Consider the following 20,949-nt stretch of genomic DNA (forward strand, 5'->3'; position numbering starts at 1 on the left):
CCCACCCGCCCATCTTCGCAACGGCAATTTTCTCTCTCCCCTCCGCCCAGGGTCCCGCGCCGACGATATGAACAGCTCGACTGCGCAGTCGTGGAGTGCTGCCGAGCACTTCCAAATGGACCCGCCCACTGAAGACTTTGCCGGTGCGGAATTCATCGACTTCGACAATCTTGACTTGCACTTCAACATTGATGGTTACAATCACGAAGGACCCGCCTCTAATGGAAACCAACTCGCCGATCTGACCGAGTCGCTCAATGTCCACCATCTCCAGGGCCAGTTTCCCCCGCAACTTCCCCAGGACCACCATCATGGCGCCAACGGTAGACAGCAGGCCCAGAACCTGCCTGGCCATGGCTTGTCGCAGCCCGCCAACAGTTTCTTCGACTATGGCATGGCCCAGTACAGCCAGGCTGGGACCCCGTCTTTCACCCAGGCCCAGGACCAGATTTACCGCCCACACCAGGGTGTTCCGCCTACGCCAAATAGCGTAGAGATGCATGGCGACCCCCATCGCTATCTCCAACAATCAGACCACCACCAGTCGCTGTTCGATCAGAGATATCATATGCGCAAGGACGATGCGGTATGTTGGACTTGGACACTGCCACAGAATCCCACTGACCCATATAGACGTTTACCCCACTAGTTTCGCCTGCAGTGACGCCCCACGATGCGCGCTTCCAGATTCCCGACTTCACAATGCCCGGAGCCTACTTCAGCCCTCTTACATCCCCTGCCTTGAATGCCCAGAGCCAACAGCATGCGCACCACCAGTCGCAGCACACAACATCCGGGAGCTCGACAGGCCACTCGCCCATCGATGTAGATATGGATATGCTGGGGGAACCTGCCCTGGTGCCACAGGAGCAAGGACGCAGGAGTCTACGGAGTACCAACAAAAGGAATGCGCCGCGCACAAACGGCAACGGCCGTGTACGACAGTCTCCCATTGTTAAACCTAACAGGCGGAAAGCAACCGTTTCCTCCCTCATTCCACCCAAGGAGGTGACTGAACTCATGCAGGATGCGCGATTGACACGCCCGTCTATCAACGGTCTAGATGTGCCAAGGACTCGTGAAAGCTCAGAGACCGATTCTATATCTCCTGAGCCTATGCTCTCAGAGATGCGACCGCCGCCGAAGCCTACTTCCTCAACAGCTTCCCCTGCCATGATGGCCCAGCGCAGCAGCCAGAACGGCACCCCAGCCACTCCTGCATCTCTCATGCGGATACAACCCTCGCCCGATGTCAGTGGCTCCCAAGAAGCACCACCAATGCTGGAAGATCTCACCCTACCAGAAGCATCACTAGACCGACCAGGGCTATCAAGGATAGATACAGCAATCCGGAATGGTGATGGTGACACGTCTCGTATGTCTGCGCGGAAGACACCCAAGTTGAATCCTCTGAGCACGCCAGGCGCCTCCATGTCAGCCAGACCTAGTCCGATGCTGGACGCCATGTCTACCCCGACAAGTCCAGCCTTCTCTATAACCAATGGCAAGAAAGACTCAAAACTGGCGCGCAACCCCAAGAAGAGGAACAGCGTTAGCTCGAGTCTTGTCAGCCCTGCTCTGAGACCCAAGATCTCACCAAGCATAAAACCTCTACTACCCGACGGTGGAAGTGGTAAGTATCCCCCAGTATCTGACTACTTGATCTAATCTAACTTGCAGCAGGAGTCACTGACAACACCCACGCCCTTCTCCTGGCATCCAAATCAAACTACCAGAACATTCTTGATGGCACCACCGTCCCTGGAGTCGTCTACCCCACATCACTTTCCACTAACCTCACTTCAAAACGCACATCTCACAAGATCGCCGAGCAAGGCCGCCGAAATCGCATAAACATGGCCCTCCAAGAAATGCAGGCTCTTCTCCCCTCCCCGCAGCTCGGTGCTATTCCAGACGCCAAAAGCCCCGAGACAAACGCCCAAAACTCCAACAACTCCAAAGCAGCCAAGGTTGAAAGCGCCATCGAATACATCAAGCAGCTGAAACAGGAGGTATCGGAGCGGGACGACTTGATCAGCCGAAAAGACCAAGAGATGGATGCACTGAAGAAAGAGCTCGCTGCGCTGAAGAGGAAAGGATCAGAGGTTTTGACTCCCGAGGCAGCAGCCCAGCTCAAGGCTGAGCCCTCTTCCAGCCCGAACACCGAGAACGAGACTTGATGAGGCACGGTGATGATATGAGTTATCCTTCTACCTGACATTGCTCGGCTGAGCATTTGGTAACACCCGCACGCTACGTACGTGCCTTGCTTTCTGCACCGCATCAGAAACGGCGTAGTCGCCACATGGGAACGTCGAACCGACGTTCCCATGCTGTCTTGATCATGTCCAGCAACAGCCGAGACGGGGCCCATGTTCCACCTTACCGCGCATGTTACATTGATCTGGTGGTTGTCGGATTCGCGTTGAACGCAAGGGAAAACGTCTAGTCTGGACAAGACGGCGTTTGTGACTTGTTCACTTATTAGTACCCAGGGTCCATACCTTGTGTGTTTGTTGTCATTACATGCAAATTATTGTTTGGAAGCAGGTAGGATTGTTAGCATACCAAGTCGTGTGAAAGCATCATGTGTTGGTACAAACATATGTACCGAATATTTGAATCCGATCAGTATGTGTTGTGCATCTTGGAAGAAGAAGAAAAAAACATAAATGCTTCAAGTCTTTCCAACCTTAACGCCATAGTGTGTGGTTGCCACAGCAATGCAAAAGGCCAAATAATACCCTATGTAGTCCCTTAACGCTATATGCTGATGGAAAACCGTCCCGCAAGAAACTCCGGTGTGATGCAATGTCATGAGCAGATCATAGCAATAACCCGGGAAAACGCCTCGCTTCATGCTGTAGAACAGAAAGGTGAAAGTAGCATGGAGTCCAATAACATAAGAGACAAAGAGCGAAAGTGAGAAAAAGACATGAACGAAACGAAGGTGTTCCATCCCATTGAAGGACATGAATGTAGAATAAAAGTGACATGATGCTTGTGTACTTACACCTTCCGCGCACCAAAGAGACTCAAGTTGATTGCAGTCTCATTTCCATTCGGGTTGCCAGAAGATTCGGCTAGAATTTCCCACCTAGGCTGTACAAAAGGATAGTGCCGTATCTCCCTGTCTTGCCTGATCTGGAGCTTGCCCGGCGCCTGCGCACCCGTCTGGCCTTGGCTACTAGATTGGCCCTGACCCGCTGCAGGAGTAGGACGCTGTGAGTACACGGGCGATGGTTGCATAGCGCGCTGTTGCATTTGCTGCATCTGTTGCATTTGCGACATTTGCTGCAATGGAGAGGGTGAGGCCTGGCCTGATGGGGTTCGTTGGAGTTGTGCGGGCAGCATCTTGTTCTGCGGATGCTGGTGATACTGCTGCTGCGCACGTATCTGTTGTGCTTGTTGAGCCGCGTGCATTTGCTGTTGTCTTTGTTGTTGCTGTTGGAGATAGCGTTGCTGCGGTATTGCAGAGCCACTCGCAGGTACCTGCGGGCTCTGGTACGGTGATGGCTGATTGTGAAGGGGCGTTGGTGTCGGTGGTTGCGACGACGCCTGGACCAGAGGGGTGTTGACGGGTTTGGCCAGGACAAGCCAGCCGTCGACGGGAGCCGTTACTCCCAGGATGAAGACACAACGCGCATCGCTTGCAAGTCTTGCTCCTTCCAATCGAGTAACGTGGAACCGAACGTCATCCGTTATGTAATCGGATAAGAATACTGTAACATCAAAGACATGCTCAGTAATAGTAGGATATAGTTCCAAAGACGGATGCATGAGCAAGGCAGTCATGGCACTCATCAAAGCGGTCTGGTGTGGATGTGTAGCCTCGGCCAACATGTCCGGTGCATGAGATACTACCAGACGAAGTAGGGCGTTCAACCAAGCATAAATCTCTAAAACAGAGAGTCTGTTGTCTTCAAGAGCTTGACTTATGCCTTTGAACCTCTCGACCAAGGCTTGGAGAAGCGCAGTCTGTTCTGTAGATGCCGCGCGCTTACTGGAAGTCAGATCGATGACTGTGAGATACTTTTGCACCACTGCGGGTGAGACCTTCTCTGGTTCCTCTGCTTTGACGGTGGACGTCATACACAAGAAGCTAGAGGCATTCAAGATCTCGCGTTCAGCGTGCTGTCGTATTTGGTCGGTGAGAGCAGCGTCCAAGCTCGCAAGTAGCTCTAGTCCTGAAGGTTGATCCTCTTCCACTGCTGTCTTGATGGCACTCAAAAGAGAAGCAGAAAGTACCTCACTGGAGCCTCCCAGCGCGGCTGCACTAGATGAGAACAGCTGTTCGATAGTCGCTTGGCAGATTGGTAAGGACAACTCGCTAGTAAGTGCGAAGACTGCAAGTACCTGCTGTTCAGGGCTCTTGTCGGGCAGCCGTAAGTGACCTTTGGGGTCAAGTAGGCTGTCTAACGACGGCTTGAGCAAATGACTCGAAGCATCCTTGTTCAATTTTGACAAGCATCCTGGATCGCCTACAATGCGATGTTTCAGAACATGCAGCATGGGCTTACTGCGTAGGAACTCTGAGAGTTGTTCCTGAGCCTTTTGAGAAGTAATAGTTGAAGCAAGCCCAACTACCTCGCCAACACATTGCGTAAAGCGACCTTCAGTTTCCAAGCAGAGCTTTCGCTGCTCCAATCGGTATCGATATGCATCTTGCGGCGAACAAGACTGAACTAGAGCGTCAGACGGCAGAGTAATCATCATGCCTTTGAGAGCACTTTGGAGACCACCTTCAGAAGGATTGGTCTTGAATTTTGCGATGCAAGTTCTGAGTGAATCAAGGAAGGACGCCAAAGGAATACAGCCCGAACCAACAAGTGTAGGCAAGGCTACCCGCAGGGTGTCAATCCTTTGAGCCATTAAGCTCAAAATCAGCCATTCATTCACGACCATGTCGAAGGTCGGCTCGTCGAAGCAGCGCAGACGATGGAACCATGTATGGTGATTGTTCAAGTGGAAAGAGCCCTTGGCAAGATGTTCCTCTAGGTTGCTGACGATCTTCCTCAGTACCCGACCCATCATCTGTTGGTCCATGCTGGTACCACTCGAAAGTATGCGTTCAATCTCGTCATCGGAAGACGATCCTGTTTGCATGACCTCACCCATATTGTCGGAGGCTGGTGAACAGGCTACAAGTGAGTTCCTCTGGTTCAATTGGCTCAAATCATAGTTGAGGAGCTGGGGGAGTTGGCCGTCAGCTTGTGCTGTACGAGCTAGACTGGCAAGACTAAGCAGTAATTCGCGATCCGGGAGTCGGACAGTTCGTAGGGCGGCATATCTTGTCGCAATTCTAGCAAACAGTGGGTCAAAGGCACCTATTGCACGAAAGGCTCTGGCGTGGTAATTGATCGTGTCCGCAGCAGAAGCAAGAACACTAGAATCCAAGGATGTAGTTGCGACGCCGACAACGTCCGCAAGGATAGCAAGGTCTCCAAATCGCTCAAGGTACGATCTTACAGTGTGGAAGTCCCAAGGCGTTAAAAGGGATACCGCGGCGGTTTCTTCGACTGAGGAGTCCTTGGTGGGTATGCTGTGCAATGTAAGCGAAGCCATGGTAATTTTACGAGGATACTTACTGCGCGCTAACCTCAGCGTACTGAGCGACGTGTTGACGTAACCAGATGCCCAGTTCGAGCTTGATCGTCGAACTGAGCTTGTCTAGCTCTTCGTCATTCAGCTTAGCCGTTTTGCTGTAGATGCCAAACAAGGTAGGTAAGGTCTGAGATATCATGTGCTCAGCATAGCCAAGGGCTCGTTGTTCCAATTCCGCGGAGTGTAAGGTTCCACGGAGGAGTGTGCTCCGCAATGTACGGATTTGGTCCGGTAGCCCACTAAGGGGTATCTCGGTGATCAAACGCAACGGCCAGGACTGCGGCTATCGAATAATTAGAACCAACAGATTGAACTTGTGGAGTATGACTTACTGAAGACAGATCTGTACTGTGACCTGTAGACCCCGTAGCAATAAGCCACTGAAGATAGCGCCCGGTAGCGAAAGTCTTTGAACGGACCAGTTCAGCAACGATTTTGAAAAGTATATTTGAATCGCCAGTCGCAACCCAGGTCATGTCGCGGAGGTGCGAAACTATGCCGTCGTACACGTCCGCGCCAAGATGATTCCATCTACGGAGTAATCGCGTCGCCAGATAGATCCTGTGTGCTCCTGCTCGGTAACAAGTACATGCCCACTGGAGAAGAATACCGATCAAGCGTGGAGCGTCGGCGATTATCTCCATGCAGTCACAGGACAAGTCCTCAATACGCACTGGCTTGCTGTAGTCTACCGAATCCAGTACCCGATAGACGCGGCCAGCCGGTGTCTGTGAGGCCGAAGGAACTTTCTTTGGCGATCGCAGGAGCCTAGTGTTCCTCAGCTCGAGCCTCCGGATCGCCTGCATTACATGTGCATGATTTTTCCTCTCGGCGAGGTTCCGCAAAAGGGGACAATATCTGGCCCACGCAGTCGGAAGTAGCAGGCAAGCAGGTCGTGTGGCGAGCAAGCGGACAATGGTGTTTTCAAGGTATTGCAAAACGGCGATATAAGGTCGCAGATCCTCAAGTCGATAGATCTTGTCGAGCTGGGTGAGCAATGACTCGGCGAGACGCTTACCGCGGCGTCGACAGCAGGTTACAGCAGTCCAGTAGTGTGATATGGAAACGACCAGCAACCAGATAAACAGGCGCTCGGAGGGACAGGTATCCAAGCCATTGACTATCCAATCGAGAAAGTGGTCGTCGTCGAGCAGGTGTTCTTTGTAGAGATGGGTCGCAAGCTGGAGAGCGTAGGTGATGCGGGGTTTCCAATCGCCCTGACCAATGCTGCTGATGACGCCGTCTATGAATTGCTCGACGGAACTGGTCCAGCCTCTGCCCCATGTCACGGTACCAGCCTGGCCCTTTCTCTTATGCGCACGCAACTCGTTGATACCCACACACTTGGCCAGCCACAGGGCTCTCGGGAGAGGGATGTTCTTGTTCAGACATTGTTCTAGCAGCACTTTGCCAGTGAGGCCGTGGGGTATGGTGCGGCTGAGGCGGCGGAGGCCAATGGTTGGGTTGGCCAAGTCGTGCAGCCACTGCTCACGGGTCGAGTCTCTCAGGGTCAACCGCGGCGGGGGCTTGAAGGTGTTTGGGGTTTGGAGGCGGCCCGTCTGCTGTCGCTTCTCCAGCACGGCGACGAACAGGGTCGACAGGGTGCTGAGACCCGACTTGTTCTTGAGATTGTTGATGAGCGAGGGGCGTGCGGTGTTGGACTCGTTCATAATCTGGGGCTTGTTGCTGACGCCCGCCTTGACTAGCGCCTCGGACAGGTTGTCCTCGGGGTTGTTGCCGGTCCATGGAAACAGATCGGCAGCCTTCCCACCGGGAAAATGGACGGGTGGCACGACGACTTCGGGCCCACCGGGTTTGGGCGCGTCTTTGACTCCTGTGCCGCCGGGGAGTATGCGACGCTGGTGCGAAGCGTCTCTCAGGTGCAGGGAGCCCGGGCGTGGGGGCTGGGGCAGGTTGGCGGCCGGCTGGTAGGGGAAGGCGTGTAGGGGCAGCTCGGTGCCGTGGGTCGGGATGGTGGTGTAGAAGAGCGGCGGGCGTCCTCGCGGGGGCGGCCTCGCGGCATCGTGGAGGGCAGCGTGTGCAGGTGGACGGTCGTCCTCTAGGGCCGGATCGATGCAGTCCGGCTGAAGGAGGTTATGGGCGGGCTTCGAGGGCCGGCGCTGCACCTGGGACCGAGGAGGCAGGGCGCTGCCACGATTCTGTAGAGATTCGTGAATCCCCGGACCAGGTCGAGAAGTCATCGCACACACAGCGGCTTCATCGTTGTATCAGGCGCATGCAGTGGTTGGGCCAAGGGAGCGAGCGACGAGGGCTGCGAGGTCAGGAGCCGCGTCGTTGGGGCGGCGGCATGTGCGAGCAACACACGCGGGGAGCAAAGGAGGGACGGCGGTGCGGCTCGGATGGGGCTAATGGGCGCAGTGCGGCGTGTCGAAGCAGCGACGATTGACGTGATGTCTGAGGTTATCTTGGATTGCGAACAGCGGAGTCGATCACCCGGCAATACGATAGAGCGAGCAGGGATCCACACTACGACGCACTACGCCGGGGGCCAACGCCATGCCGGCCCAGAAAGACAGACAGCCGCCGCTCACGCCGCCCAGTCCGAGTGCTGCACCGATATCACTCCACCACCCATCTCCACCTGGCCACACACCTGCCCTACACTTCTCGGCCGCACACACACCTCCCGACCGCCAGCTCCACGATGGCCTCCAAAAAAGACATGCGCCGCGCCGACCTGAGTACGTGATGCCGCGCCGCGCCCTCATAGGGGTTCAGCGGCTCGATCCGTCCATTTCAACGCCATTGATCACGTGTCTAACGCACCTCCACCTGCAGTTGTGCCCTATGCCGAGCCAGAGAAGGGCAAGGATGACAACGACATGTCAAGCACGCTCTCGAGCACACTGCCCATGGCTGCTGTAAGTGCTGCTCTCCCTATCCCGTGTTGCAAGACTGATATCGTGTCCCAGATCTTCACGCGGAACAAGTAGGCAACACCCAGATGCGTGCGAAACGACATGACTGACATCACGCGTGCTGCACAGGATGATCGGCTGGTAAGTTTCCCCAGCTTGTGCCACGTTCCCCAATTGACTCGATGCAGGGTTGCTGTAGTATTCGCTATCCAGTCATGGCTTGCTGAGACCCCCGAGCAGAAGAAGACGTCGACTACACCCGCCTACTTCCAAGTTGGCATGTCTGGTACGTACCGACTCCCATTGTACCTGCTCAGACAGCTAATCAAATCACAGCCATGTCGCTCCTCGTTGTAAGTTTGGCCCCTGACTCCAACAGATCTCGTGTTGATGCTGTACCACAGACCTACTCGTCCATCTTCCTCCCCCCACCGCCTGTTAGGCCTGGCCAAGCATCTGGGACAGAAGCGTTTGCTGCTGTGCCGCCGTCGTAGGCCGCCGTAGGAGAGGTTGTTGTGTAGCTGGTACTCAGGTAGCAACGGTACCGTGTAATTGTATAATTCGACGTCCTCACCGAGCAAGCGACAATACGTGTCAGCTAGCTCGTAATACCCATATCACTTGCACGCCCCATATGTCCCATGCCACCCTCGTCTTGTCTCATTCGCACCTTCAGCTCGCATCTAATACCGATCAGCCCCGAACGGCAAAGCATCACCCTTTTGGCGCGCACAGACCACGGCGGGGCTCGCCTTCCTCTCCCGCCGCATTCCCCACCTCTTTCTCTCAGCCTGCTCGACGCTACAGACCTTGGAACTCTCACTTGCACCCTCCCGACTTGTCACCACCCCCAAACCACCCCAACTCGACTCCCAGCCCACCCAAGTCAGCCGCCCGCTACCCAAAGCATCCATACCCAACAACCCCCCACCTACACGCGCGCTCACCGACTGTCGTATGTCCATCGAGAACCTCAAGACCTTCGGTAAGCCGTGACCCTCGAGGCGCATGCCAGGCAGCCACTGACACGATGTTCACAGACCCGTTCGCGGAAGCGGATGAAGATACCGGCCAGGTCAAGCAGACTCAGCAGGACTACATTCATATTCGTATCCAACGTACGTCCCTCACCCACCGCCCTTGCCCACCAATGCAAAGTCCTCACCACGCACCTAAACCACTTGCGCGCCTCACTCCTGCCTACAACGGCCCGCATCTGCCACACACTATTTTTTTTTTAGCCGTACCAGGCTAACACAACATTAGAGCGCAATGGCCGCAAGACCTTGACGACCGTCCAAGGTCTCCCCAAGAAATTTGACCAGAAGAAGATCCTCAAGGTGATCAAAAAGAAGTTTGCCTGTAATGGCACCATTGTAAGCGACGCCGAGATGGGCGAAGTCGTCCAACTCCAGGGCGATCAGCGCAAAGACGTCCAGGACTTCTTGACCGACAAGAAGGAGGGACTTGGTCTTGATGCGAAGACGATCAAGGTGAGTCACAGCCCGACACGATTTAGCACCGAGTCACAGACTAACCGGAATTCAGGTCCACGGTTTCTAGTCGTTCATGACTATTACCTTGTGCCTCCTCAATATGCCAGCTTCCTTCGTCTGTGACACGGCTAAAGCGGCACAGCTTTTTGTAAGCTTGCGTCATACGCCTCTATACCAGTATGAAGAGAGGGGCGGAGTACGAGGTTGATTCGAGCATATGCGCGACAGTGGAATGCAGGGCGCCGAATGATTGCGTGTACCTGGGTTATCGTTATTGCTACTGGCAAGAGCTCAAATGACATGACTATCTTCCTCTATACAGTGGACTTTTTCATATAGCATGCTCCACGTGATGTCTAGTTCAGAGTAGAGCGTATATTTGCAGCTTCGAGGCTGGGTCTCCAGATCGTATATGGCTACGTCTTAAGGTTCTTGGGCACAGTTACATGCCCTCATAATGTCCACCACACGTGCAAATATAATTACAAAGTGTCTGTCTCCCAAGCTACCAACACTACGCAGCGCCACCAGCCTGTACATTCAGCATCTGCGACCAATACAGCTCTTCCCTCGCAAGCACACTCGGCGTAGAAGCCTCGGTGAAGCCCCAGACCTTCCAGTCCTCCTCCGTACCCTTGATGACCCTCTTCTGCAACACCAGATACTCGACTACATTCTTCTTAACCCCATTATCGATGAACGCCTCGTCGCTCTTCGCGACCGACTTCTCCGTCTCCCCTTCATCCTCTGATTTTTGCCTCCGTTGACGTGCCTTTTCCGCTCGTTGGCGCGCAGCATCTGGGACCCAGGGTAGTTGAGCAGCAGCAAGTATGGGGGACTTGGAAAATTTGGGTAATGTCGGCGTAGACCGTTCGACTGATTGAACGGATTCGAGGCGTACAACGACTTGTCTGTACGCTGTGTCTGGTGTTTGTTCGCCCAAAGGCGAGGCGCGGTGGCTCATTACGCGCGCGGATTTGAACTTGTACAGGTTCCATTCCAGGGTCGTTTTGCCGCGGGCGGCGATTCGTTGCTTGAGTTTCTTTACGAGGGGTGGTAGGCATACTTGCTCGAGGGGCGTTACGTCGCCTCTGTTGATTTGTTTATGTTAGTATGTTTGCAAAGTATGTCATATGGAATTTTCGGAGAGACGTACGAGGCGAAACTTCTGTAGATGTGCTGGTAGTGTCTCTTGGCTAGAATTTTGTATTGTGTGTTATTGAAGGGTTCGACGGGTAGATATTTTGTCCAGCCGGACTTCTGGATACAATCGCGGTAGTAGTATCGTCTACGGGTTTACGTTAGTCGTGTACACTTGTCATTTTCAACCTCGAATCTGTTGTCGTTCTTGTTCTCCCCTCATGTCCCAGGTCTGGTCCTGACCCGAAGAAAGTCTAACTTACGAGTAGAGACCTGTTGCCTTTTGCTTGATAATCTCCCAGTAATATCTCAGAACCCCCCCAAGGCCAGACGATTCATTGCAAACGTCCAAGAATGGCGCCCTCACAATAGTATTTTGCAGCAGACCAATATCCTCCGCCATGGCTTCTGTATTGGTTTGCGCTTGCTCAAAGTTGACATTTGGTGAGGGCGAAATTTGGGATTCGGCTGCAGCTATGGCTTGCGCTTTATCTTGCCCGAGTTGTTTGCGCTTTGCTGGGCGGGACGGGGTGCTGGAGAAGGCGCGGCGGGAGGATGGGTGGGTTATAGTGGGTTGGGCGACGCGCAGGAGGGTTTGGTGGCGGAGGAAGAGGCATTGTCGTTGCAGTGCCGGTATCCGTATGCTCCGGAGTGGTTTTTGTGAGGACATTGTGGGCGGGTGGCTTATGCTCGGGGCGAGCGTTGGGCGTTCGCGATGAGGATGTTTAACATGTCAAAGTCAATCAATGTTCGGGCGGGAAGTTCGCGCTAGCGAGGTACATTGTACGATTGGTCGCACTGTGCCCTTCTGAACTTGCATACTCACAAGCAAGTTCCAAATTGCAAGGACCAATACAAAGAAGACTGGTTGCTTTTCTGGTCAGGGGAAAGCTAAATTCCGTTACTACTGGCATGAAGCTTTCACGAAAAGCTGTATGCACAAATCTCATGTCGTCATATATTCTTTCACCTTTCCTAACATTATACAAGTACATGCTCGACAGGAGCAGAGTGGTGATACAAGACGCCATGTATGCGTCGCAAAATCCCAACTTTTCAAAACGCCGTTTCTATGCATCCAGTCCTATACATGTTTATACCTCTATACCGACGTTGGCAATCACATGTTACTGCTCTCTCCGAGAAGCTTGAGCACACCTTCATATGTTCCGAACATGATGGCGGCACTAGGTACTACGCGGAACATATGAGGAACCAGACCGCCGTAGAGTGCTGCCATGCCCTCTTCCTTCCATATTAGTCGGAAACACTGAACGAGGCCAGTGTACTTCTGTCGGCCATCCTCCATTGGTGCTTCCCGCAGGCGCGTTCGAACAACCTCATGCGGATATGTGATGAGCGCGGCGACAAATTTGGCAGATCCGGCGGCAGTCAGCTTGCCAGTCCATGCTACAGTCTGGTCCCACACGGTTGGCGGTTTGCCGCTAGCAACAACGCGCTCTTCTCTCCGTGCCAATGACAGCTTCATTTGCTCGTATAGCATCCATTGTAATGTGCTCTCGGTAACACCCAGGTAGCTTGCAGTCAATCCCCGGTATAAGCCACGGACACCCTCCTTCCGTATGGTCTGCATGGTGCAGTCGAATGCATTCTTGTATTGCCGCCCGCGGCCATCTGAGTGTGTGTTTTTGTCCAGTTGCAGTCGTGTCTTGACCAGCCAGATGGGATTCGTAGCAGTTCCAGTCACGATACCAGCTGCTGCAGCACTACACAGATGTACCCATGCTGCCTCTTGACCGTTGTTGAAATGTGTGCTGATCAGACGCTTGCCGTTTCCGTATGCAAAGAAGTTGATTGCGCGTGCGGGGACTACTCCGATGAGGTTTGGTCCCAGTCCTTTGAAGAGTGCTCGCCACCCCTCCGCCTTTGGGACCTGCCATAGTATCTCTCCAGTTTCTCGGATGTGCAGTAGCGAACTGCGGCCGAAGGACATGGTCTCGATGGGGGGCAGGCCGCGGGCGGTGCGCATTGCGGCGAGATGCTGCTGGTAGAAGGTGGATTGCAGCCGAGTCTTGAGGACATCGAGCGGGGCTGTCAAGGTTGCTGAGGCCATTCCACCCAGGCTGTGACAACGTCAGTCCTCAAGGTGCGGTCCAGAGTGAACTGTAGTCTTACCCTCCGGCGACAAAATGCGCCCACGACTTTCCAGACTTGACATGTTGTTTGGCTACCGGTGTCCCATCTGGCTGTTTTGGAGGGGTGACTTCTCCCAGCTCTCGCGACGAAGGTGGTAGTGGTTGCAGCGGCTGGGTTGTGTCGTCTCGGATACTTCGAGGTCTGGAGGCTTCTTGCAGTGGCATCGAGGCAGAGAAGGCGCGTGGCGATTGGTGGCAACGTGCGTTGAGGAAGGCGCACGCAAAGTCAAGGGTCGGAGGTTCGGGGCGTCGGTTACTATGGTATCATGAGGGGAAGTCGTCTCGCTGGGTAGTGAAGGGTGGTGGCATGTATTTGCACATGCAGCGGTCCCCAGATTTTTGGTATGGCCATCCAAAGCGGTTAGCGGCTGGCGAGACTACCGCGGCGTCATTCACATCCATGGATTGCGCTGTGTGCTCACCGAGGTCTTCTGGGAAGAGCACACAACGCACGCAGCCATGCGACCAACATCGGTGTGCCTCGCGCCTGGCTTCGTCAAGCGGAGTCTGGACGAGTTCAAGCGCCTCTCCAACTTCGGTGAGCTCTGCAGTTGCATGTGTGCATGCGCCGCCACTGACACGCGTAGCACTCAAGCTCGAGGGCCTGCGCTCTCCGTCCAAGCCCTTTCCGCTTATGCACTTCGACCAGGCTGAAGATCTCGAACGATGCAAGCGCATGAGCGACAAAGACATTGGCGGCTTCTCCACCGTCAACTTCGACCACCATCCTGTCACCCAGACCGAGCCCCCACACGTCCGCTTCCACGGCACCATATCCACACAACTGCCACACAACCAACCGCACATCCAAAGAACAGGCTATGCCGGATGGAGGACACTTGATCGAGGCTCCACCATCTTCGGCAAATCCTTGTGGGACGTGAGCATGTACAACTTCCTCGCAATCCAGTTCAAGTCGGACGGTCGCAAGTACTTTGTCAACGTGCAGACCGAGTCGATTGTTCCTACAGACATCCACCAGCACCTGCTGCACTCCAAGACACCGGGCGAGTGGGAAACCATCCTAATCAGGTGGAACGAGTTCGTGCGGACAAACCATGGACAGGTCGTAGAACCACAGAGGGAGATGTTGACACAGAAGGTGAGGACGGTGGGCATATCCTTGATAGATCGCATACCAGGGCCCTACGATCTGAGCATTAGTAAGATTTGGGCAACCAATGCGACAAACGAGGACGAATTCCTGAACAGCGCTCCTGTGCCGCGTTTGCAGTCAAGTGCAAACGATCTCAAGAAGGTCGCGAGGCAGGACTCTGGATTTGGCGATGCGTCGCGGGAGACAGTTACATAGATGTAGACATTCATATCCATTCCAAACTACGAAATCTTGTTCACAGTCGTGAAATGAAGTCTGTACCGCCAGATCGCCGGCAAATTGATGGTTTGGTAGCCTAGGCACCAACCGGGTAGTGATTGGGGCAGTCTTCTGGGCGCATGACTTCGCGACAAGTATTGTACGCGCTGCGCGCCGCCTCGGTTGTTCATTCCCTCCCACGACCTCCCGCAAACACCACATCCTGGACGTCGCAGCCCTGCCAGATAGTCAGCAATCGCCCTACCTGGATACAATGCCTATATTGCGCGAAAGCACACGACAAAGGTTTTTCTGTTGGCGATAATCGTCAACGCTGACACCGTCAACGCCCAGCGCTGTGTTCTGCTACGAGCATCAACCCCTACCAAACGAACATGGCCACACCGCGCTATCTCACTGCGCAAAAGATCAGCCTTCTTGTCTTGACCCGTCTCTACTGCACTTCAAGTCTTCCCTATTCCGCTACAATACCCGTACTTTCCTTCATCTTGTCAAACAATCTTCCCTCGGCACCGTCCAGCGCGCGGCCACAGTGCTCTAACATCTCCGATCAACAAGACACGTCTTTCTCAATCGATGCCTTTGAGGATGTACTCCAAGAACACCCCTCTAACATGCCGGGCCGGACTCTTCTCGATCTCTTCCTCAAACACATGTGGGAAATGAACTCCTTCGATGCGCTGCACGCTCTCTTCGACAGTATCTTAGATCTGATTACCCCTCCGCCACACGGTACGCAAGATCAAGAATCACCAGATCGGGTCTATCTTTCCAAGACATCACCGCTTGGAGCATTCGTTCGCAGAGCGCACCTAGAATTCACGAGGCTGCAATTTGATGATTCAATGAAACTATGGTCGTCATTCATCAGGTACAGAGCCCCAACAGCTCAATGGACAAAGAGATTGGCCGGCTTGGCATCAAGTGGTGTGGACATGGTTGTATCCGAGATGGGTCTGAGAGCTGGCGACGACATGTACGAGATCGCGTACGGGGATCTACAAGAAGATCGAGAGGAAGGAGCGGGTATGAGTTTGAACGATCTGGATCGAATCCTGGACTTCCAACTCGACAGGCTTCAGAAGTTCGGAGACCGTGTTCCCGATGATATGAAGAGCCAACTTCGCAGTATGGTCAATTCGTCCGGCATTGTACATCGGCAAGCGCATCTCGTACAATTCTTCGATGCCTGGAAAGCCGGAGACTACACATCTGCTTTTGACAATCTACATCGCTACTACGATTATGCTATGCAGACTCGCGAGAAGATCCATTATCAGTATGCTTTGCTGCATATGGCTATCCTTCAGGCAGACTTTGGCTGCTTTGGCGAAGCGATCGCTGCCATCAACGAGACAATTGCCACAGCCCGGGAAAACCAGGACATGACTTGTCTGAGCTTCAGTCTCAGCTGGCTGAATCATATGGCGAAAGCCTACCCCAAGCAGATGAGGGGTGCCGGCTACATGAGCATGCTCGGAACTGAGAGGGACGCGTTGGCCTTTTTGAAAGCGAAAGCAAAGGAGGCCAAGATGTACAACCTGCTCTGCGCAAGCTTACTCAACGAGGCAAAGCTTTCTCTGACGACGGTACATAATTCGTGGTTGGGTTTATAGACTACCAGGACTAACATACACATAGGGCGACTCTATTCCCCGGGCATTAGAATATATTTATCAGTCCTCACATCTCAACATCAAAGAAAACGTCAACAGTTACGGTAGTCAAATGCTTCTCACAGGGACCTTCTACCAGCGACTTGGCATCCCACATCTAGCCAACATTCATTGCGAGCTTCTTCTCGACTGCTATTCACATTCCTGTCCGGTTGAAGAACGTCTCCGTGCGATCGGTCGCCGTGCTTTCGTCACAAGCCAGAGCGGCCGCTACGGCGAGGCTATCATGATGCTAGAAGCTGTGGATTCCTCGGCGTACAAATCGCTCAAGTTTTACCAATTCTTAATACTTTGCATTGGCCTCATCAAGCTCAGGAGGGCCATTCGAAGGTACCATTTTTCCCGCACCTGCCTAAGTTCAAGTCTTTCATGCTGACATCAGTATAGATCTGACTGGTCGACGTCAACTCATTTGCTCGAAACCCTTAAACCCACAGCCTCGCCCTCTGCCTCACCTCTCGATCCAGAACTCTCTTTCCTTCAACACGACACGTACATTGAGTACCTCATCTCTACATCGCAGTTTCCTCTCGCCTATCAATGCATTTCATTACTGGCACAATCTCTCAAGGAAGACAATGCAGACATCCAGCAGCGTGTCTCAGTACTGTTAATGCAGGCAGAGTTATGGAGGAAAGCAGGTAAACCGGAGAGGGGCTTCAGCGTTGCGCTGCGGGCGGCAAGTGTGAGTTTCAGGGCGCGGCTTGCAAGTTCGCTGTGGTCTGCAGTGGGTTGCTTGGGCGCGATACTGAATACTCTGGGGGAATATCGAGAAGCGAGGAGGTTGGTCGAGGCCGTGTTGCCGCAGGTACGTTGCTTTTTTATTCTTACTCGCTACGGAGTCGCTCATGCTGATGTCCGGAGCAGGCTCTGGAAGGCGCAGATACCATGCTTATAGGCACTCTGTACTCGCACCTAGCAGACTCGTATATGGGTCTCGCCAATCCCAACTCCTCGACGGTCTCGACGTCGAACGCTGTCTCCCACACCCCCTCAACACCGAGAGCAGGCGAGCCGACATCAAACCGTTCCCGTATCGCGAACATCGCCAAAGCGGAACTCTACGTCGACCGAGCGAGGGAAGGCTTCAAGAAAGCGGCGTATCTGGACGGAGAGTGCGAGCAACTGATGAAGAAGGCGATTATTGCGAAATTGAGAGGGGATGAAAAGGTTGCAGAGGAATGGGCTATGAGACATAACAGTATTTGGGATGAGGGCTATGGATCACAAGATATATGAGGCTGCTACCAAAATGTCACATATCATAAGGCAAGATGCAGACACAAAGGAAACGTATTGCTGGTCTACTCTCAGCTTGCTTTCGCTCGTCGTACTATATACACATTCAACCCCTCACTTGACCCAGATGCTGGCCCGGATGATTCCTGAAATCAATGCTTGGGAGCGTACTGTGCAATCGCTTACTCATCCTTCTTGTGGTAGTTGACCTTGTCGTTCCAGAAGAGGGTCTATCGCCAAGTCAGAACACTAGCCCATCACGTTGTCACAGAAGTCTTACCTTGTCACCATCTCCCCAGAAGTAGTTCTTGGTACGGATGTTTTGGTACGCATACTCGGGCCTCTCGGAGCGGGGGTTCTCGTGTTCCTCGTGGGCTACGTGCTCCCAGTGAGCATCCCACCTAACCTTGGCGTTGACACTGGCGACGATGATGCAGGGGACGGCAACGCTATCATGAGATTAGCCTATTTCCTTGCTTCATCAATAACCCTTTCAAGACGATGATCCAACATCACCATCCTCTCGCATGTTCCCTTGCTCCGCACCCTTCCCTCTGCCCCATATAACCTCCTCCATCTCCTGAACGGCCCCAAGTGTCTAGGTACTTACTAGAGCGACAGCTTGCGCCAGAACTCGCCAGACTCAGCGGCGTGCTGAGCAATATGGGCACGCTCGCGGTTGAACTCGTTGTCCTCGGTTCCGGCAAATTGCTTGGGGCTCTCGGAGCTGTAGTTGCGGCGGCCGGCGCGGGCAGGGGCGCGGGCGAGTGCCTGACGAGGCGCAGCGCGAGCGAAGGAGCGGGCGGCGAACATGGCGACGTTTGTTCGGCGTGGTAGAGTGGAGATGGGGTGCAATTGGCGTTGGCGTGAGGTGTGACGACGGGAGCTCGAATTGACGAAACAGAGGCTTGGCGGATGGGCTGATGCGGAGTTTCCCGCTTGCTCTTAGCGTGGCCGCGCTCGGCTGCCGGTAATGTGACGTCGTGTCTGGCGCGTGAAGTGGCGCGTTCCCGTGTCTTGCATGTTCCCGTGAAGTGCAGAATGAATGAGACGACGACGTGATGATGCTCTTGGTTCGCGCTCATTGTCGCTCTTCATAACAGAACAACGCCATGGTCCGCATCACCACCTGGAATGTCAACGGCATTCGCAACCCGTTTGGCTACAAGCCATGGAGCAACACGCGGACCTTCAATGCCATGTTCGACATCCTCGAGGCGGACATTGTCATCATGCAAGAGCTGAAGATCCAGCGCAAGGATCTGACAGATGACATGGTACTTGTACCTGGCTGGGACTGCTACTTCAGTCTACCAAAACACAAGAAAGGTACTTTCCACGTTACACGGTCCTTGATCAGCGGCGTTGCACTAATACTGTTCAGGATACTCAGGTGTTGGTATCTACACTCGCCAATCCATATGCGCGCCCATTCGCGCCGAAGAAGGCGTCCTAGGCGCCCTCTGCCCTCCCGGGTCGACGACGTCGTACCGCAACCTTCCTGAATCTGCCAGCATTGGCGGTTACCTCAGCGCAGCGCAAGTCGCCAATCTCCCTCCCGATCTCGACGCTGACAGCCTCGACTCAGAAGGACGGTGTCTGGTGCTTGAATTCCCAGCCTTTGTCCTCTTCGGTGTCTACAGCCCAGCGAACAGCAATGGCCTACGAGACGGTTTCCGAATCGGCTTTCTTACAGCGCTGGAAACACGAATACGGAACTTGACGAAGATGGGCAAGCATGTGATACTCACGGGTGATCTCAACGTCTCGAGAGATACCATCGACACTGCCAGGGCGGAGGAGAACATGCTATCGCAAGGCATGACGCATGATGACTATCTGAGCACTCCGAACAGGCGAATCTTCAATCAGCTCTTGTTGAATGGAAAGGTTCCGGGTCAACGAGATGAAGGGAGAGAAGATCCGGTCCTATACGATCTGTGTAGAGAGTTCCATCCTGACCGCGAAGGAATGTTCACACACTGGGAGCAGAAGATCAACGCTAGGCCGGGCAACTTTGGTTCACGGATCGACTTCATACTGTGCAGCATCGCAATCAAAGACTGGTTCAAGGAGGCGAACATTCAGGAGGGACTCATGGGGTCAGATCATTGTCCAGTGTACGCTGTGACGAAGGATGTGGTGCCGATGTCACGAATATCAGCGACCGAGGAGGACGGTGCTGAAGAACAGGTGCATGTATTGGACTTGATGAATCCAGCGGGTATGTTTAAAGACGGCGTGCGACAACGAGCCTATGATACAGTCAAAGATGTCCCAGCACTCAGCGGAAAGCTCCTAGCCGAATTCACGAAGAGGAGAAGTATCCGAGACATGTTCACCAGGACGCCTGCTCTACCGAAGTCTGCACCAGCGCCTACGCCACCGATTGTTGACGAAGAAATTCCGACCAAGGTAGATGTCATGTCTACTCCCAGTACAGCCAGGGACGACTCCGACAGAGACCTTAAACTGGCAATCGCGGCTTCCATGGCGGACATGCCTTCAGCAGTTGATAGTCAACCTACATCAAGCCAGAGTCCGCTCAAGTCGGCCGAGAAGCGACGTGCTTCGGCATCCGCATCGCCCAACAAACCAGCCAAGCGGGGCAAATCCAATGCCACAACCACAACATCCAAAGCCTCCAAGGGTCAGCAGTCGCTCAAAGGCTTCTTCCAAAGCCGAACCAAACTTGCTGATGCAGAGCCCCACAAAGATTCAGCACCGCCCGCCTCGCCGTCTACGAACAACGATGCTCCCAGCGACTCCACCACCGACATGCCTCCTCCGTGGTCACCCATAACCTCCGGATCCTTCGACTCCGATCCGCTTGCCTCCCAGGAAGCGTCAAAAGAAGGCTGGACAAAGCTCTTCTCCAAGAAACCAGTACCGCGGTGCGAACACGGCGAACCTTGCACCTCGTTCACGACCAAGAAACCCGGTATGAACTGTGGAAGACAATTTTGGATGTGCCCTAGACCGATTGGACCGACGGGCCAGAAGGAAGTGGGCACACAGTGGCGGTGTGGGACGTTTATCTGGTGTAGTGATTGGAAGGGTAGTTGAGGGAAGGGAAATAATACATGGATAATGATAGATGGATCTGCTAGGCTATAGATACGCTGGCCTGCTGCTTGCACGAGTTCTCCTTACGATGGCGATGCTAGTATCCTCAGGGCACTTGTGGACACTGAAGCTCGCCGCGGAAAGAGCCGGTAAGGTCGAGGATGTCTGCATAGATACAGTGTCACCTATCGGGCTTGGCGATGAAACCGATGATTGCGTCGGGGCGGTTAGAAAGGAGTTGAAAGTTACAAGGCAGTTCATGTCAGACTATACCAATATATTATGTTCAACGGCGCGAAAAGGCCATAATCAGCTATACATACTCCGCTTTAGATCACGTCGCCATCTCTTCATGTT

General features: G+C 53.8%; 10 protein-coding genes across 10 annotated transcripts; 6 read left to right on the forward strand and 4 right to left on the reverse strand.

Annotated features, from left to right (window-relative positions):
• Positions 1-67: 67 nt before the first annotated feature.
• On the forward strand, positions 68-2,180 carry BKA58DRAFT_435562 (uncharacterized protein; the record flags this gene model as incomplete). Its single annotated transcript, XM_046173350.1, has 3 exons — positions 68-586; positions 634-1,633; positions 1,684-2,180. The coding sequence occupies 3 exons, from the start codon at positions 68-70 to the stop codon at positions 2,178-2,180; spliced, it is 2,016 nt and encodes a 671-aa protein (XP_046028669.1).
• Positions 2,181-2,967: 787 nt separating this feature from the next.
• On the reverse strand, positions 2,968-8,006 carry BKA58DRAFT_83874 (uncharacterized protein). The gene is made up of 3 exons (XM_046176013.1): positions 5,937-8,006; positions 5,589-5,887; positions 2,968-5,542 (listed from the first exon to the last, which is right to left on the reverse strand). The coding sequence occupies exons 1-3, from the start codon at positions 7,803-7,805 to the stop codon at positions 3,010-3,012; spliced, it is 4,701 nt and encodes a 1,566-aa protein (XP_046028670.1). The 5' UTR covers positions 7,806-8,006; the 3' UTR covers positions 2,968-3,009.
• Positions 8,007-8,061: 55 nt separating this feature from the next.
• On the forward strand, positions 8,062-9,138 carry BKA58DRAFT_376031 (uncharacterized protein). The gene is made up of 7 exons (XM_046169469.1): positions 8,062-8,306; positions 8,404-8,486; positions 8,538-8,554; positions 8,613-8,624; positions 8,672-8,769; positions 8,820-8,836; positions 8,888-9,138. The coding sequence occupies exons 1-7, from the start codon at positions 8,270-8,272 to the stop codon at positions 8,975-8,977; spliced, it is 354 nt and encodes a 117-aa protein (XP_046028671.1). The 5' UTR covers positions 8,062-8,269; the 3' UTR covers positions 8,978-9,138.
• On the forward strand, positions 9,139-10,102 carry BKA58DRAFT_353620 (translation initiation factor SUI1; the record flags this gene model as incomplete). The annotated part of the gene is made up of 3 exons (XM_046168599.1): positions 9,139-9,468; positions 9,524-9,601; positions 9,750-10,102. Exons 1-3 carry the CDS (start codon positions 9,441-9,443, stop codon positions 10,100-10,102), a joined length of 459 nt encoding a protein of 152 aa, XP_046028672.1. The 5' UTR covers positions 9,139-9,440.
• A 391-nt stretch (positions 10,103-10,493) lies between these two features.
• Positions 10,494-11,789, reverse strand: BKA58DRAFT_435565 (uncharacterized protein; the record flags this gene model as incomplete). The annotated part of the gene is made up of 3 exons (XM_046173351.1): positions 10,494-11,070; positions 11,136-11,267; positions 11,383-11,789. 3 exons carry the CDS (start codon positions 11,787-11,789, stop codon positions 10,494-10,496), a joined length of 1,116 nt encoding a protein of 371 aa, XP_046028673.1.
• Positions 11,790-11,970: 181 nt separating this feature from the next.
• On the reverse strand, positions 11,971-13,709 carry BKA58DRAFT_417476 (mitochondrial carrier domain-containing protein). Its single transcript, XM_046172634.1, has 2 exons — positions 13,256-13,709; positions 11,971-13,203 (listed from the first exon to the last, which is right to left on the reverse strand). Exons 1-2 carry the CDS (start codon positions 13,438-13,440, stop codon positions 12,240-12,242), a joined length of 1,149 nt encoding a protein of 382 aa, XP_046028674.1. The 5' UTR covers positions 13,441-13,709; the 3' UTR covers positions 11,971-12,239.
• BKA58DRAFT_376043 (complex I intermediate-associated protein 30, mitochondrial precursor) lies at positions 13,695-14,693 on the forward strand. The gene is made up of 2 exons (XM_046169470.1): positions 13,695-13,813; positions 13,863-14,693. The coding sequence occupies exons 1-2, from the start codon at positions 13,735-13,737 to the stop codon at positions 14,585-14,587; spliced, it is 804 nt and encodes a 267-aa protein (XP_046028675.1). The 5' UTR covers positions 13,695-13,734; the 3' UTR covers positions 14,588-14,693.
• A 98-nt stretch (positions 14,694-14,791) lies between these two features.
• Positions 14,792-17,858, forward strand: BKA58DRAFT_84077 (anaphase-promoting complex subunit 5-domain-containing protein). Its single transcript, XM_046176015.1, has 4 exons — positions 14,792-16,200; positions 16,253-16,617; positions 16,675-17,095; positions 17,155-17,858. The coding sequence occupies exons 1-4, from the start codon at positions 14,986-14,988 to the stop codon at positions 17,524-17,526; spliced, it is 2,373 nt and encodes a 790-aa protein (XP_046028676.1). The 5' UTR covers positions 14,792-14,985; the 3' UTR covers positions 17,527-17,858.
• BKA58DRAFT_435569 (cytochrome c oxidase-like protein subunit VIa) lies at positions 17,709-18,339 on the reverse strand (the record flags this gene model as incomplete). Its single annotated transcript, XM_046173352.1, has 3 exons — positions 17,709-17,756; positions 17,807-17,975; positions 18,137-18,339. 3 exons carry the CDS (start codon positions 18,337-18,339, stop codon positions 17,709-17,711), a joined length of 420 nt encoding a protein of 139 aa, XP_046028677.1.
• A 115-nt stretch (positions 18,340-18,454) lies between these two features.
• BKA58DRAFT_376046 (Endonuclease/exonuclease/phosphatase) lies at positions 18,455-20,916 on the forward strand. Its single transcript, XM_046169471.1, has 2 exons — positions 18,455-18,855; positions 18,911-20,916. The coding sequence occupies exons 1-2, from the start codon at positions 18,639-18,641 to the stop codon at positions 20,590-20,592; spliced, it is 1,899 nt and encodes a 632-aa protein (XP_046028678.1). The 5' UTR covers positions 18,455-18,638; the 3' UTR covers positions 20,593-20,916.
• The last annotated feature ends 33 nt before the right edge of the window (positions 20,917-20,949 follow it).

This window comes from Alternaria rosae (genome assembly GCF_020736505.1).
Source record: "Alternaria rosae strain MPI-PUGE-AT-0040 chromosome Unknown BKA58scaffold_2, whole genome shotgun sequence".
Taxonomy (NCBI): domain Eukaryota; kingdom Fungi; phylum Ascomycota; class Dothideomycetes; order Pleosporales; family Pleosporaceae; genus Alternaria; species Alternaria rosae.

What these genes read in the sequence shown, in the direction of transcription:
- BKA58DRAFT_83874 (XM_046176013.1), bottom strand. Translation starts at nt 7,805, where the DNA reads ATGACTTCTCGACCTGGTCCGGGGATTCACGAATCTCTACAGAATCGT. An exon ending in ACAGTACAGATCTGTCTTCA is followed by an intron (nt 5,888 to 5,936) that starts GTAAGTCATACT and finishes ATTATTCGATAG; the next exon opens with CCGCAGTCCTGGCCGTTGCG. An exon ending in TACGCTGAGGTTAGCGCGCA is followed by an intron (nt 5,543 to 5,588) that starts GTAAGTATCCTC and finishes TACATTGCACAG; the next exon opens with CATACCCACCAAGGACTCCT.
- BKA58DRAFT_376043 (XM_046169470.1), top strand. Translation starts at nt 13,735, where the DNA reads ATGCGACCAACATCGGTGTGCCTCGCGCCTGGCTTCGTCAAGCGGAGT. An exon ending in CAAGCGCCTCTCCAACTTCG is followed by an intron (nt 13,814 to 13,862) that starts GTGAGCTCTGCA and finishes TGACACGCGTAG; the next exon opens with CACTCAAGCTCGAGGGCCTG.
- BKA58DRAFT_376046 (XM_046169471.1), top strand. Translation starts at nt 18,639, where the DNA reads ATGGTCCGCATCACCACCTGGAATGTCAACGGCATTCGCAACCCGTTT. An exon ending in TCTACCAAAACACAAGAAAG is followed by an intron (nt 18,856 to 18,910) that starts GTACTTTCCACG and finishes AATACTGTTCAG; the next exon opens with GATACTCAGGTGTTGGTATC.
- BKA58DRAFT_417476 (XM_046172634.1), bottom strand. Translation starts at nt 13,440, where the DNA reads ATGCCACTGCAAGAAGCCTCCAGACCTCGAAGTATCCGAGACGACACA. An exon ending in GCGCATTTTGTCGCCGGAGG is followed by an intron (nt 13,204 to 13,255) that starts GTAAGACTACAG and finishes ACGTTGTCACAG; the next exon opens with CCTGGGTGGAATGGCCTCAG.
- BKA58DRAFT_376031 (XM_046169469.1), top strand. Translation starts at nt 8,270, where the DNA reads ATGGCCTCCAAAAAAGACATGCGCCGCGCCGACCTGA. An exon ending in CATGCGCCGCGCCGACCTGA is followed by an intron (nt 8,307 to 8,403) that starts GTACGTGATGCC and finishes CTCCACCTGCAG; the next exon opens with TTGTGCCCTATGCCGAGCCA.
- BKA58DRAFT_84077 (XM_046176015.1), top strand. Translation starts at nt 14,986, where the DNA reads ATGGCCACACCGCGCTATCTCACTGCGCAAAAGATCAGCCTTCTTGTC. An exon ending in CTCAGGAGGGCCATTCGAAG is followed by an intron (nt 16,618 to 16,674) that starts GTACCATTTTTC and finishes ACATCAGTATAG; the next exon opens with ATCTGACTGGTCGACGTCAA. An exon ending in TCGAGGCCGTGTTGCCGCAG is followed by an intron (nt 17,096 to 17,154) that starts GTACGTTGCTTT and finishes TGTCCGGAGCAG; the next exon opens with GCTCTGGAAGGCGCAGATAC.